Here is a 16726-nt window from a genome sequence, read left to right as displayed (position 1 = left end):
AAAATGATGGTCTCACCCACTTTTTCACAGCCTCTATGAGTATGAGTGTTACTATTTTATTTAGCTCATGATAAATTGTTCCTGTCTTGTACTGCAACTCTGCAACATTAGCAGACTCATCAGCTGAGGTTAAAGGAAGTTTAGAATTATATTTATAAAGAGGAAGATGTAGAAATTAAAATTCGTTGGAGAAAGGGTGAGACATGTTATCTGGGGGTCAGTTGGGCAGGATGGCTCCTGGACAGGAGAACTGAAAACAAACATGACGTTATGTATAAGTCTGTATTTGATAGATTAAGAAAAGAACTGTAACGCCCACTTAAGGTGTATAAAACCCTGTTGTAGGTGCTCCTTGAGGAGCCTTTTTCTTTGAAACCTAATCCTGCTTGTTGCATTGTGAAACGCTCCTTCTTGTACAAGAAAATAAATTCTGTTAAATTTGATACTTCGGCTCCGGTCTCTATTGTTTAATGGTCATTAAGAAGAAATTTTTTAACACCTAGAACTAGAAGATTTGATATATTTGATACTTAAATAGTCAAAAAAGTGAGTTTTTTTTAAACCAGGAAAAATTAAGCTAAATAGTTTGGTTTTGGTTATAAATAGCTTGACTGAAAGAGTAAATATTGAACTGTATTACTATTAAACATACTGTATGTTTGTAAGCTAAGTCCTTCATATATTTTAAATTAACATCTGTTGTCATTTATCTTTCCTCTTTGGCTCAAGTGGAACATGAGCGCTGAGGTTCCTTGAGCTTCAAAGAAATCTCAGTATGATATTTGCTGAAATACTGTTGGTGCTTGAATGTTTAATTTTATTAGCCGTGTACCCGACGGTTCCCCCAGCGCTACCAGTCCAGTAACTGGTTGCCTCATCTGAAGTGGATACTGGCCTTTAATTTGAAAGTTTCTCATTAGGAGGGATTTCAGTTCTTCAGTTGTTGTAGGCAAACACTTTGAGTTTCATATCTATTTTGAAGACAAAATAAATTAAATTGCTCACAACTTTAAACTAGGGCTCGACTAACGATTATTCTCTTGATTCATCAATTAATTGTTTAGTCTATAAAATGTCAAAAAGTAGGAAAAAGCGCCAATTTAATGTGAATGCTGACAAGCATTCAATAAACATAAAAAACATAACAGAAAGTGTATGAGTGCATACAAACCTGGGTGCAATACAAGTTCTGTATATATTTATATAAATGAGGAACTTTGTTTCCATCAGCTAACTTTATATGAAGATACTCAAGAGGATATGACACGATTACATAATTAATTGTGCACCGACAGCTCTGATACATCATAACCTTCCCGCCCAAGATGGATTTGTGTGTTTTTTTTAAATTAACTTCTGACTTATGTTTATCCTGTGGTGTTTTTCTCAAAGGTTAGGGCTTGAAACGCAGATGAAACCACCACTCTTTTTATTCTATATTTTTTGGCGGTTTTCTGGTGGAGTGGAGGCTCACAAGAGGAAGTGGCAGCATGACATAAATTCTAAGTCAACAGTAGAGGAAGCAGAGGCGAGTACTGCATTGACATGAAGTGTATTTGAAATATCCATTTGCCTATATATATATATATATATATATATATATATATATATATATATGTCATTTAGACAGTACTTTGGACTGAATTGTTAGGACCAGGCAAATACCCAAAAGAGGAAAATCAGGCATATATGTAGTAAAATGACCAGTGATATCAGTCATGTAATTATATTCACATGTCAAGACACCCCCATCATAAGAGAAATAAAAACACTGATATGAAAGGTCATAAAAATATGATTAAAGGTCTTTAACTAAAGGATTAAAGGTGCAAATTTTCAATCAACAAGTTACAAATAATTCAACGAAAAAACAGTAACGCAGGACAAGCTCACACCGTGTATATAAATACTATCGCCTCACAGTTCTCTCTTGAAGGACATTTACATATTTCAGTTCCACTTACATAAGGTTGACAGCCACACCAACAGCTGCAGTGATGAGCATGACATCTCCATCTATGTTGAAGTCTTCTTGAAGTCTACCGTCCTCTGAACCGCCTCAAAGAGCAGCAGGTATATTGTCTCTTCTGACTTATGTTTATCCTGTGGTGTTTTTCTCAGATGTTAGGGCTTGAAACGCAGATGAAACCAACACTCTTTTTATTCTACATTTTTTTGGTGTTTCTGATGGAGTGGAGGCCTAAAACAGGAAGTGGCAGCATGATATAAATTCTAAGTCTACAGTGGAGGAAGCAGAGGCAGGTACTGCATTGACTTGAAGTGTATTTGAAAAAATCAATATGTCTTTATCTCATCTTCTGTTTTTTGATATGCCAACTTTTCAGCCTCAGCCGACTGCAAAACAACACAATAAAACAACATTATAGCTGTTTTTGGAGCTATAATTTTTGAATTTCAAGAAGTTTTTATGCATAAATTGAAAAAGTGCACAAAAACAATGGTGGGAAACATAGTTGATGTGTTTTCTGGCCCTTTTTGAAAGATAAATGACTAGATATCCACTTCAGTATTCGGTGTGTGATTGAATGAATCCATGCAGAAAGCCTGTACTGCATTGACCCCAGAAGACTAATTAACTGGTAAATCTTACAAAGGTCAACAGTGTGGTGGCCAAGGATGAAGAGAGTAGCCACCATATGGCTAAAGATGCCCACAAGAAGTGTGTCTTCACTGCTCTTTTAATCTTTTGAGCTAATTGTGTTTCTTCACCCCCCCCTTTGTCTTGTGTTGACTGCGGCTGGTGCACAGGCAGACAAAATGTGGTCAATCTCTAATCTACTTAACTGCTTTCCACTTTGTTTTAACAATTATGGTCAAGCCTTGTTGTTGTGGAGCTAGAACTCGCTGACATCAACATTAAATTTGCTCCTCAAGCAAATTTCCTACTTAGAGTTTAACGGTAATGAAACAGTTGGAGGACAGTTGTTTACATTTTGTTCCAACAATATACAGATTAATTGAATTAAAGCTGCACCGATCAATATTTTTTATATTATAATAATTGACTATGCATAATGTGAAAGCTGTCGTCTATACAATAGTGACAAACAGATGATTATCACCGACTCTGCAAACTGTCTCGGCTCTACTGAGCTTTTTAGAGTCTTTAAGCTCATTGTTTTGGTTTTCTGACCCGCAAGAGGAAGAAAAACAATCAAGTGGTCATATGTCAAATCTAAGATCAGTGCAATTATTAACGTTACAAGTGCAGAACAAACAGCAAACAGAAAAACAAACAACAAAGAGTCAGTGCAGATACCAGCACAGCGCAGATGTCAGAAACTTGGCACCTCTTCAGATTAAGATCATTCAGTCGAACCGCTCAACTGTGCGAAGAAACAAATGATGAAAAATGAGCAGAAAGTTGCGTGAACGTTAAACTGTGATCATACTGTCATTAACAACAGAAAGCCTGTTCAACACCTGCTATGAATTGAACAAATGGATCTTCCACGACGGTTCTCCTGTAACTACTGTTTGGTTGGTTTTTTTTGCAAAGATACAAGGAAATATTGTTTTAATGGCTGCTTTGCTTTTATTTTGGTGCCTTTCTGGTCTTAATCATAGCAATAAAGTACAGTGTTTTTAATTTAGCCTCAAATTGTCTGACGTTTTGGTAAACAGCAAGTCTGCACATTTCATATTCAGTGGTTCAGTCTCCTGTTTGCCTCAGCTGAATATTTCTACCTATGTAAATGGCACATGTATGATGATTCTACCTCCTTAATAATACAGGGGAGACCCTCATGAATGAGCTAAATTAGTGTCGGCCAAAACATCAGCCATTCAAAATTCTATTATTCCCTCTGTGACCTATTCTCCTGGCAGCCGGAGGGAAGCGGATGATCTCTAGTTTGTCAAAAAAGAGCGAAATGGGAGTTAATAGGCAGCTCCTGAGCAAACACTGGGAGTCATTATGAATGGGAGGCAATCACACAGATCAAATATACAGCAGGGGGGAAATGGAGCTGCAATTTCAGAGGCAAAAAAAAAGTAGGGAAAGGAGGGGAAATACAAATTGAAGAGGCTGGTAAATATAATAATGTGCGCCTCATGTAATCATCCCTTTAAACGCAGATACCGAAGAGGAGTGTTGACTGACGGATGCCCTCGTGGACAGAGGAGACGGAGCTGGATGGGTCTAAAGTTACAACTCCTCTGCTTGAGTTTTAGCAGTCATCGCTGTCGCTGTTTTCCTTGTTGTTCCTCTTCTGTTTTTTGTTTGCGGACTCAAACGAGGACCCGCGTCTGAACAGCACCAATGTTCTGGCAATGTGACTGATTGATCCAGTAGATGAACAGTAAAGATTAAGAGGATGACAAATAAGCATGCTGCTTACACAGCGCTTGGGGCTAATCCTCCCCCAACCCCCCCTCTGGGCTCCCTTTTGAGGAGCTGCCACCGAGGAGCACCCACAGACAGTAGTGACGGACCCCGACGGCCGGTGGGAGGACACACAACCTGTTGACGTGCAACAAGTGCGAGCTTCATGGCAGGACCCCAGCCCATCTGTATCTCCACACAGTAGAGGCTCCGCAGGGGACTCAACCTGCCATCTGCACACTGAGAGCAACTAGAGGCCCACATTTGTTCACTTTACGAGTGTTTTCCTGCAACAAACTGAAAAGGAACTTGAACTTTTTGTGTTTTTTTGGACGTTGTTATCTTGAAATTTTCTGAAGCGCCAGAGAGGAGGACAAACACTTTACAGCAAAGCTTCTTGTCTTCAGTATCAGTCAAGGAGATATTTTTTTTTAGCGAGAAATGATGGAAGATCACCTATCGAAGATCTCCATGATGCCGTCCTCTTCGCCCACTGAATCGTCCGGGAGCGGCGGGACAGACGATAGCAGAGGTAAGAGCTCTACGGTGCACGATCTTCAGGAGCAACAGGTGCCTGAGAGTTGGGAGGCAAACCAGGGCCTGTAGGAGTCTGGAAAATATACTTTTGGAGTTTTCTGATGTTCATCAACTTGATCTTTAAAGTGTATGTTTCTATTTGAAATACTCTGTTTTGTGCTTCCTATCTGTTTAATATAAAACTCCAAAAAAACATGTGTTTAATTTCACTAAATTTCAAAACACCACACAAGCGTGACGTAAAATTAAAAGATCATGAATATGTGCATGAATCTGTTTTGATTACAATAAAAACAAAGAGCTGGCAGCTCCGAGTTCACGTTTTCTGAATATAAATATACTTGATTAAAGCAGCACAAGGTCAAAATAAATATTTATCATGCAACTGTAAGCAAAGCTATCTGAATTTATTTATAATTAATGGGTTTATTTAGATTAATTTCAGTATCCCTGCATCATTTGTGTTAGTTGTTAATCTGCCTCCAGCCATTTATTGTTTAAATTTTATAATCATCCACTAAATGAGATTTTCAGACTTAAACGTCTGTTGCAATATTGGCTCGTGTGTTTTGTCAGACTGCTGAGCTTCATGCAGACTGAGCTCACACCACAGATGGCAGGCACATGTATGAAACAATACCACGTTAAATGAATGGCACTAACCGACCTGCCCTGTGTGACCGTGTTTGTCTCACAGCCAAGAGTCCGGCCCCGGGCAAAGCTCTGAGCCCGGCTCTGGTCTGCAAAGTGTGCGGGGACACCAGCAGCGGGAAACACTACGGTATCTACGCCTGCAACGGCTGCAGCGGCTTCTTCAAACGCAGCGTGAGGAGGAGGCTCATTTACAGGCAAGACAAAACTACAACTTCCCCTGTCAGATAACTGTATCTGAGCTTCTGGGTTTGTCCTTTAATATCTGCAGATACTCAAGATACACGATGTTCCCCATGTGTAGATGAAGTGCATTATGGGTAACGGAGGCAAATTCAAAGTGTATTTTATCCAACACATCTTCAAAGCCATCAACTTCAGTTATATGCACCAACACCTGTAAATTTTTGTCACATAAAAACACAACAAATGCAATGCATATTCACTTAAAGGCATAATTCATGATCCAAATGTCAAGGCAAGTGTAGTGCCACAAACCAAAATATAGACATTTGGAAACTGTTGTCACTCTCAAATTGATTGACAGGTCTCATAAGACAAAGACTAACAACAACGTCTAAATTATTACTGTTTTATGATTCTGATAAAAAAGAATTTCTTGTAAACTGATTTTTTTTCAATAATGACCAGATGAAAAACCAAAAAAAAAGCTGATTTTACATCTACAGGTGCAGCTTTACGATGGCTTGTGAATAAACCCGTAACAGATTATGGTCCAAAAATTACGGATTGAGCCTTTAAAAGCGTGATTTATAACTTTTGTTCATTTCCTACTGTAATTTTGTCAAAACACCTGTAAAGTCACATAAATAAATATTTGAATAATTGGATTTGTCAAGTAATCAAAACTGAAAAAATACACTTGTTTTATTCAAATATTAATACACGTAATGATGTAAACGAACCTTTAAAAGCATCACAAAACATTAATAACTTGAATAAAGATGTTGTTGTTGTTCAGAGTGTCTAATGTACAATGAAAAGACCTGTCAGTCACTTTGTCTCCGATCATTATGATATTTATTTACATTTGGATCACAGATTCTGTGTTTAAATTCAGTGTAAGTCATTTTTTAAAAGGTTAGGCTATAATTTATTATAAATTCTAGTTAAGATTAAGGATTTGGTCGGGTTTTACCGCTCAGTCCATATGGTCCAAAATTTTCCATGCAGATAGTGACAGATGGCTTTTTATTTTCATACAAATGAGCATGAATTCCAGATACATTTCACCAGAGATTTATATTCTCATAACTACTACTTTACTTTAAGTTTTATACTCATTTTCAATTCCCTTCAGGCAACAAGAAAACAAATTATATATATATATATATATATATATATATATATATACTGTACAGTATTTCTGTTAGTTTTGAGTGGACTCTCCCTTTAAAAGCTTGGTTGTGGGTTTACAGGTGCCAGGCCGGTACAGGCATGTGTCCAGTGGACAAAGCTCATCGTAACCAGTGCCAGGCATGTCGGCTGAAGAAGTGCCTGCAGGCGGGCATGAATAAAGATGGTAAGTGTGTGGAATCATATTTAACATGATGCTAAAAAACTTTCACTCTCACTGTCAAAGATTCAAATATAAAATCATTTGTCTCATTACTTCTTTTTTCCCTTCTTTCATCCTCTTCCTCGTCATTTTCCTCTCTGCAGCGGTGCAGAACGAGCGGCAGCCCCGCAGCACAGCTCAGGTCCGTCTGGACTCCATCGACGTGGACCCAGAGAAGGAGCACCTGGCCACCACACGGGAGCCCACCTCCTCCTCCTCTTCTTCTTCCTCCTCCTCTTCTTCCTCCTCCTCGGGCGGCTCTGTCATCACGTGGCCTCACATCACCTCGTCCATGTCCATCACCTCATCTGTCGCCACCCAGCGTTGCGTCAGTCCGCAGAATAACCACCGCTTCATGGCCAGCCTCATGACGGCCGAGACCTGCGCCAAGCTGGAGCCCGAGGACGGTGAGGAGGGTTTGATATCTGAGAGCGAAGGCTGCTGGCTGGAAAATAAGTCTTTTGCTTTAATTTTAATGTGCAACTTTAATGTGCATGTAGCTGAGATGAACAGTCCAATATTTTAGGAGAAAAATGGCTGCACACTGAAAAAAGAACTTGCTCTTTACATGCAAAAGGGATCAATTTATTGCAGGTGCAAAAGGTGACAAAATGTGAACAAATATGACATAACATTTCAGTTATGGGACCATTGTGAACTTCACTGGGGTAAGACAGGACATGATGCAAGAAGGGATTATTCAGTAGAGAGGGAGGAAGGGTGGAGGAGTTGATCCGAAATCTGTGATGGTTTTATCTCCACCTACTGGTACAGAGTGAGGTCACTGTGAAACATAACGCTGTTTTCAGGAAGGAACTGGAATAACGTTTTAATTTAAGAGACAAAAAGTCCACAACTATTCTTGTGTAAGCATGCTTATATGCTAACATTTACATTTTAGCATGCTAACAGCAACTTGCATCCATTTAGCATGTAACATGCCAGAATTAGCATGTTAACATGCTCACTGATAGCATGCTGGCATGCTAACATGCACTAACTAGAGTTCTGCACTGTCTTAAAACTGACCTGAACCAAGCCTGTACCCGTGTCTTGAAGATCCAACCCGCTTAAACCTGGCATATAGACCTGAACTTTTATTTTTGCTCCGTTTCATCCGTTACTGACCGTTAGCTTGTCAGGCTAATGAAACACTTTATCTCTTCTCACTGAGCTTTCTGTATCATCTGCAAGACAAATGGATGCAGACAGTTATGGTGCAGTCAAAGAGAAAAAGAGAGAAAATTAAATTTGAAACTAACCAAACCTGAACACAACCCAAACCCACAACAACACAGCCACAGATTGAAGAACATAAACTGAACTAAACAGAAGTGGGTTCATCTATGCGTGACTATAAACTCGTCTTTTGTGTTTCAGTTGACGAGAACATCGACGTGACCAGCAACGAACCAGAGCGAGCGTCCTCGGAGTACCACATGGCTCTGTATCCGTCCAGCTCCGAAAACGTGTACGAGACCTCGGCGAGGCTCCTCTTCATGTCGGTGAAGTGGGCCAAGAACCTGCCAGTGTTTTCAAACCTGCCCTTCAGAGACCAGGTGAGACTCACCTCTCCTCAGTCTTTAGAAATCTGAATTATTTCACTGAAGCAGGTATTATATTTTTTTATAAGCATTATATTTTCACTTTTACTTGGAAGATATTCATATATTTAAGGCTGATTGAGGCTTATAATCTTTCCACTTGTTTTTTTTTTTGTTTAAAAATTCAACATACTGTGATTGTGATAATGATTTATAGAAATTCAAACATCACCTATCGTGCCTATCTGCTAAAATTATAATTCAGGGCTCTATTTTTATCACTGTTCATCAGTTTTGAATGAATGAACTGAAATATTGTAATTTTTTCTGGTTTTAAAATAATTCATTAATAATCATTTTTTGGCTTCAAATCTGTTCCCACTAGGAAAATAAAAAAGTTATACATCAATTTAATAAAAGAAAAATGAAAAAAATTGTAGGTCTTGTACACATCTCATAATTTTGACTCATCATAAGTTTTAATTTGTAGGTGAAAAAGTGTGACTTAGTATGTCATAGTCATGGATTAAAGTATTATTTTATCTACTACAATGTGGCAAAATTACGTAGTAATTTATAATTATGTAAGGCTAAGTCATAATTCTGTGTTACTGCTAAATTCTGTCTTGCTAAATTTCCCTCCTGCTACCAATAACATTTGATTTGATCTTAATTTCCTTTATATTACAGTTCATCAGTTATCACAGATATATATTTACTTTGACTAAACAGTGAAGCTAAAAAACAAAGCTGCATTTCTCAACTCCTGAATCATTTCAATGTTTTTCATCTTCTGCTTCTTCTTCTTCGTGTCCCACCAGGTGATCCTGCTGGAGGAGGCGTGGAGCGAACTCTTCCTGCTCTGCGCCATCCAGTGGTCTCTGCCGCTGGACAGCTGCCCGCTGCTCTCTCTGCCGGACCTCTGCCCCGGCATGCAGGGAAAAACCAGCTACACCAGCCTGGACCTTCGCCTCCTGCAGGAAGTCTTCAGCCGCTTCAAGGCCCTCGCCGTCGACCCCACCGAGTTCGCCTGCCTCAAGGCCATCGTGCTCTTCAAGCCAGGTGAGGAGCTGGCACTGGCAAACCCCCCCCGCCCTCCCAAAAAAACAAGTCAACCAGTCCTGTGTTCAGTGAATTTCATATAATCTGACAAAAATAAGATTATAAAGAACATCACTGTTACATCAGAATTTTATCAAAAATATCAAACTCTATCTGTCAGCTTGTCGTGACTTTTACTGAGCACATTCATTCTCTACAGAGGACGAACCTTTTACATTTCTGACACTCTGTGAGCTTTCCGCTAGCGCCATCTTGAGGCCAAAATGTTAGCTTAGCATAGACTTTCAAATTTAATTTGTTTTTACCAAAAGGCCATTTGTCTTGCAGTCAGGTGAAGCATATAATACAAACAAACTTTAACAAAGAATGCAGTAAACCTATCACATAATTACAAATTCTGATATGAACATATAAAACATAATGCTAAAATCTACTATAGCAGGTCGTCAGAGGATATTTTTACTCTTAAAGTAATACACTAAATACTGTAAAATGTTGGGTTTTTTGCCCAAATTACACTTTTGTATCACATAGTTTTTAACTTTTTGTTCTTTTGAACACTTTAAAATAACCTTTTTGTATGAATTTGTTTGACTCACGTCGGTTTTTCTTCTCGTCCGCAGAGACTCGCGGTCTGAAAGACCCAGAACAGGTGGAGAACCTGCAGGATCAGTCTCACGTGATGCTGGGACAACACATACGCTCGCACTATCCCAGTCAACCAGCCAGGTAACATCCTGCCTCAGAACATCACCGCTGCACACACCCCCCTTTAATTTATTTTCTTTCTTCTGTGATTTGAATTGCAGTCGATTTCTGTTCTGTATGTTTGCACATTGTGAACTGAATTTAAAAAACCGAACTCTCAGAAAACGGGAGTATTCGACCTAAAAAAAATTCTGCTTATGGTCTCAGAAATGTTTGTGTCGCACTGCTGAAACATTATTGAAACTTTCTGCTGCCAAACATTTGACTTGATATTCTGTTGTTTTCTTAATAATTACTCAGAGACTCAATACAAATACACCACAAGCAACAAAATTAGTCCAGATGGGCATTGATAGTTGCATAATAGTATTTTAAGGTGGATTTTTTTCTTTAAATTTAACACTAAAATTGATTATAACAGATTAAACAACAACAATTCATATTCTATTATATTTCTTGTTTGTGTTTTAGGTTTGGAAAGCTGCTTCTTCTTCTTCCCTCCTTGCGTTTCGTGAACTCGGAGCGGATAGAGCTGCTGTTCTTCCACAGGACCATCGGAAACACTCCCATGGAGAAGCTGCTGTGTGACATGTTCAAAAACTAAAACCGTTACCCAGAAACCCATGCAGTCATCCACGACCTCCCGGTTTGGAGGAATGATAATCGACAGATATTTGCTTTGTATTCTGTATACATATCAGAGATTCTGCATGCTGTTATTTTTTTAAAAAGGCCACTTTATTATTTGTTTGTTGTTTCCACGTCGGGTCATTCTGAAAAATGACAATGCAATTCAGTTCTTGTCATGATGCTTGCTGTCTATTTGTATCATATTTAGACTTTGATTTGTGTCTGAAGTGACCCACGATCACATTTTGTCCTCTAGTGTTTCTCTGTTTTTGTCTTTTTGTGAAAATTACAATGCAGATCTTTATTTGTTTGGTGATAGATGGACTGTATATTCCCTGCTGTCATTAACGGGACTGTTGTATTCATGTTGTCATGCCTTGATAAAGTGAAAGTTGCTTCAAAACGTTTTTTTTTTATTCTATTTTTATGAGATTGTAACACTTCACAAGACATGATGCAGCCTGTAGGCTTTCATTAATGAAGGGAAACGACTGCGTTGTGCATGATTTCAAGGGAATAAATTGAGAAATTTAATTGGTAAAGTATGAGGATATAAATATTTTATCAGTGTGTCAGTTACACAGTGCAGGCAGACGAGTATTACTGAGAGCTGGACCTTCATTACTGCCAAGTATCAATCAAACAGCGCCCTCTTCTGTCTGGTTAACAACACAAAACTCTCAACACACACAAACTTCAAATTAAACATTACATTGACTTACATTAATTTCATGGAGACTTACCCTACTCCTTACTTTCCCCTAAAACTTTTATAATTTATGATATAGGGACTTGCTTTTTGTCCCCAAGAGGGAGGCGAGTCCCCATAACGTCAGTAATACTTGGTACACACACACACACACACACACACACTTGGGTGTTTAAAATGTGCTTTGAGAAGGAGGATGACATTACTAAAATGTTGTAAAAGGTGAGTCACAAGAGGGCAGAAAACTGTGTGGTCACAGCTCCAGGGAGAGGGAGCACGCACACACACGCACACGCACACACACACACACACACACACACACACACACACACACACACACACACACAGAGTCATGTTTCCATCACTTCAGAGGACATTACATTGACTTACATTCATTTCCTGGAGACTTAGCCTTATGCTAACCTTACCTTAACCTTAAATCAAGTCTTCACCTTAAAATTTAATGATTTACATCACGGGGACTTGCTTTTTGTCCCCAGAAGAGAGGCGAGTCCCCATAACATGATGAATACGTGGTGCACACACACACAGTCATGTTTCCATCACTTCAGAGGACATTACATTGACTTACATTCATTTCCTGGAGACTTAACCTTATCCTTACCTTACCTTCACCTTAAATCAAATCTTCACCTTAAAATTTAATGATTTACATCACGGGGACTTGCTTTTTGTCCCCAGAAGAGAGGCGAGTCCCCATAACATGATGAATACGTGGTGCACACACACACAGTCATGTTTCCATCACTTCAGAGGACATTACACTGACTTACATTCATTTCCTGGAGACTTAACCTTATCCTTACCTTACCTTCACCTTAAATCAAATCTTCACCTTAAAATTTAATGATTTGCATTATGGGGACTCGCTTTTTGTCCCCAAAAGAGAGGCGAGTCCCCACAACATTATGAATACCTGGTACACACACACACACACACACACACACACACACACAAAATCCCAAAACAAAGTCTTAGCATAAAATATGAATTAGAGTTGAATCTGTTCAGTGTGAGTTCACATTATTAAACAAACTCCACATGGACTGAATGTTTCCTTACAAGCTAAGTTTATAGGCAAATATAAGCAAATAGGGAATATCGTCTCAATGACTATCTACCTATTTTGCCATATAATTTTGTAATTTAATAAGATTTGTTTGCAGAGTAAAGTGGGAGTAACAACCAGTCACTTCCCATAAACAGGTGAAAACATGATGCTGTGGAAGAAGAGGCAACAAAGAACGGCATACGTCATAATGCCGCCACCATTACAAAAAAAAAATTGCTCAACAAGTTCCTTTTTCTGATTATAACAAGAAAAGCAACTTGTTATAACAAGATGCTTATTTTTGCTGAAATTAGCACATTTTCTCATCATAATGAGGATAAATACTCCTTATTACTAGAAAGGTGTTTTAAATATTTATCTGTTTCTTATAAAAACTGCAGTGTGAAATGGATGTGAGAACGTTTGAATGAAAGGATCAAATCTTACTTTCGTTTCAGACATAATGAAATTCTGCTCTTACTAACCGACCATGACGGGGTTTTTATCAGCATGTGGACTCTGCATGTCTACTGGAGACAAAACCAAGGCCATGGGATGTGTTTGTCACAGTTGTAGCACCTACTTTTATGAGAAAACTTCATCATTTTAATCAGAAATATATTTAGAAATAAAATGAAAAACCTTAAGTTTTTTCTAGTTTAAGGTTTAAAGTTCCTTTACTTATTATAACAAGATACTCTCTCATTATAATGAGAACAATTTCTGGTTAAAATTTTATATTTTCTCATTATATAAGAAATGTAAAGGCATATTTAAGGGTGGCAGTTGTGCACTGCTGCAAGAAAGTAAACACTGCAAATCTTCACCTTAAAATTTAATGATTTGCATTATGGGGACTCGCTTTTTGTCCCCAAAAGAGAGGCGAGTCCCCACAACATTATGAATACCTGGTACACACACACACACACACACACACACACACACACAAAATCCCAAAACAAAGTCTTAGCATAAAATATGAATTAGAGTTGAATCTGTTCAGTGTGAGTTCACATTATTAAACAAACTCCACATGGACTGAATGTTTCCTTACAAGCTAAGTTTAACTGTTATTATTTAACTTAGATACAATTTATTGGAAATTACACTGGAATTTGACGTTTGATCGGTTTGGATTGAATTGATTTGTTTTGATTTAACCACAAGATGGTGCTACAATGTATAAAGGAAACACAGGTGAAAATACAGGTGACACATGTTGGCTTAATTACTGAATGTTATAATTATCCTACAGGATGCCTTGTGTAATGTATGAAAATGTATAAAAGTGGTTTTAGACTCATTATTCCTGTTTGATCCCTGATGAAGGTGTAACCTGCAGCGTTGGGATTTGATTGAGCACAGTACTGTTTAAATAAAGATGAAATGTCTGTGTGTCTTCCTCCTCCTTCAAGCAGTTAAGAGTTCCACCAGAACCAGCATTGATTTGATGGAGTTGAGGTGTTTTCAGACTTGCCTTTTGACCCCAAGAGGGAGTCGAGTCCCCACATGTGACTGTGTAAAAAGACTGAAGTCCCCACAACATGAGGAATACCTGGTACACACACACACACATGCACACACACACACACACACACACACACGCACCCTAAACATGATCTAAAACAAAGTCTTTAATGTAAATTAGCGTTGAGTCTCTTCAATATGAGCTCCAGAGTTTCTTGACTGTTCAGATTGTTTCTTGTTACGAACAATGAGCCCAGTTTTGAATATGTTGAATCCTCCAATTACTTTTGTTATGAAGCAGAAATGTGGAGTTAAGGGCCAGTTAAAAGGCTTCTCTTGGATAATAACTAGAGTACTGACTTTGGGTAATAAACTCGCCCAGAGAGTCTATGTAGTTCTTGTTAAGAGATGGATGATACAGTGGAAGATCAGGGTTTAAATACAGTAAGAAGCAACACTGGTGTTGTTGTTTTTTTGTTTTGTTTTTTACAGACATGCTGTTATCTCAAAATTCAGAAATAAATCATAGAATTCATGGTTGTAAGATCTGAAAATGTGAAAACAAAATTAAGGTAGAAACTGCATTTGTTTTGGATTTAACTAAGAATGTGTAAAACGATGATGAGGAGGTTGTTCTCACAAGAAAAACAGGTCAGTATACGAAGGAAATTACATCATTTATTTACCTGCCAAGAGCCTCTTGTCGCTGTTGTCTGTCAGGAGTACAGATGGAAGTAGCACGATGTAGTTATAGGATTGTGATTCTGTGATCATGTCAACAAAATGTGTGACTTCATCATGAGAGCATCTCTTTTCTTACCAACATTGGTTTCCTTTAACCATAACTGTCATCTTTCTCTAAACCATGTAGATTTGTGCCTAAATTTAAACACATTTCAGATGGCTGAGAAAAACGATGTCGTCCTGCAAATAGGGAATATCGTCTCAATGACTATCTACCTATTTTGCCATATAATTTTGTAATTTAATAAGATTTGTTTGCAGAGTAAAGTGGGAGTAACAACCAGTCACTTCCCATAAACAGGTGAAAACATGATGCTGTGGAAGAAGAGGCAACAAAGAACGGCATACGTCATAATGCCGCCACCATTACAAAAAAAAAATTGCTCAACAAGTTCCTTTTTCTGATTATAACAAGAAAAGCAACTTGTTATAACAAGATGCTTATTTTTGCTGAAATTAGCACATTTTCTCATCATAATGAGGATAAATACTCCTTATTACTAGAAAGGTGTTTTAAATATTTATCTGTTTCTTATAAAAACTGCAGTGTGAAATGGATGTGAGAACGTTTGAATGAAAGGATCAAATCTTACTTTCGTTTCAGACATAATGAAATTCTGCTCTTACTAACCGACCATGACGGGGTTTTTATCAGCATGTGGACTCTGCATGTCTACTGGAGACAAAACCAAGGCCATGGGATGTGTTTGTCACAGTTGTAGCACCTACTTTTATGAGAAAACATCATCATTTTAATCAGAAATATATTTAGAAATAAAATGAAAAACCTTAAGTTTTTTCTAGTTTAAGGTTTAAAGTTCCTTTACTTATTATAACAAGATACTCTCTCATTATAATGAGAACAATTTCTGGTTAAAATTTTATATTTTCTCATTATATAAGAAATGTAAAGGCATATTTAAGGGTGGCAGTTGTGCACTGCTGCAAGAAAGTAAACACTGCAAGTTGAAAAAACAAAACATCACTGTTAGCATGACTAGCTTCCTCGTCTTTGTGTTCGACTGAGTTGAAATCACAAAACAGGAAGTAGACGCTGTTCTTCCAGACCAAATAAAACTAAACCTTCTGCTGACAAAGTTGTAAATGTATATTTTTGATTGTTTATTTGACAATCCAAAGACAACATCTTATTTGTTTATGGTGATCAAATGCACCAAATATTACCGTTAATTTGACAGTTTGAAGTTGCACACAGAAGCTATAATCAGGAAGTATGCAGTTCGACTTTTAGGCTCTGTACCTTATATCTTTAAGCCTGCACCTGTATAGTGACAGTGTGATTGAAATAAACTGTTCCCCCACTTTGAAATGAGATGTGGAAGCAGATGGTTGTAGTTGAGCTGCTTTGGTGTAACTCATCCTAAATGTCAGTTAGATAAGCGATGTCACTCAGTATTACTTTACCTTCTGATTCAAACACATGAAAAACATCAGAGGACCAGAACTGGACACCTGGTCGACTCATCAAACACTTCTTTTAGCTCCGTAATCCAGTGCTGCAACAGAAAATGTAAAATAAGTGCCAGCAAGTAAGTACAGCAAGAAGAGGAAATTCACAGTTTTGCCTCCAGCGCTTCCAGACATTTGATATTGTGGGTTTTGTCGTGTAATTTGACAGTGAAAGAAGTCAAGAGAAGCATCCAGAACGTTTGTTTCT

General features: G+C 38.0%; 1 protein-coding gene across 1 annotated transcript; it reads left to right on the top strand.

The window, feature by feature from the left end:
- The first annotated feature begins 4093 nt into the window (after positions 1-4093).
- LOC122985352 (photoreceptor-specific nuclear receptor-like) lies at positions 4094-11459 on the top strand. Its single transcript, XM_044355939.1, has 8 exons — positions 4094-4877; positions 5580-5730; positions 6973-7076; positions 7217-7519; positions 8493-8671; positions 9478-9718; positions 10342-10447; positions 10898-11459. The coding sequence occupies exons 1-8, from the start codon at positions 4787-4789 to the stop codon at positions 11028-11030; spliced, it is 1308 nt and encodes a 435-aa protein (XP_044211874.1). The 5' UTR covers positions 4094-4786; the 3' UTR covers positions 11031-11459.
- Positions 11460-16726: the final 5267 nt, after the last annotated feature.

Source organism: Thunnus albacares, chromosome 1 (genome assembly GCF_914725855.1).
Source record: "Thunnus albacares chromosome 1, fThuAlb1.1, whole genome shotgun sequence".
Lineage (NCBI taxonomy): Eukaryota > Metazoa > Chordata > Actinopteri > Scombriformes > Scombridae > Thunnus > Thunnus albacares.
This window is presented reverse-complemented; position numbering and strand designations above follow the sequence as displayed.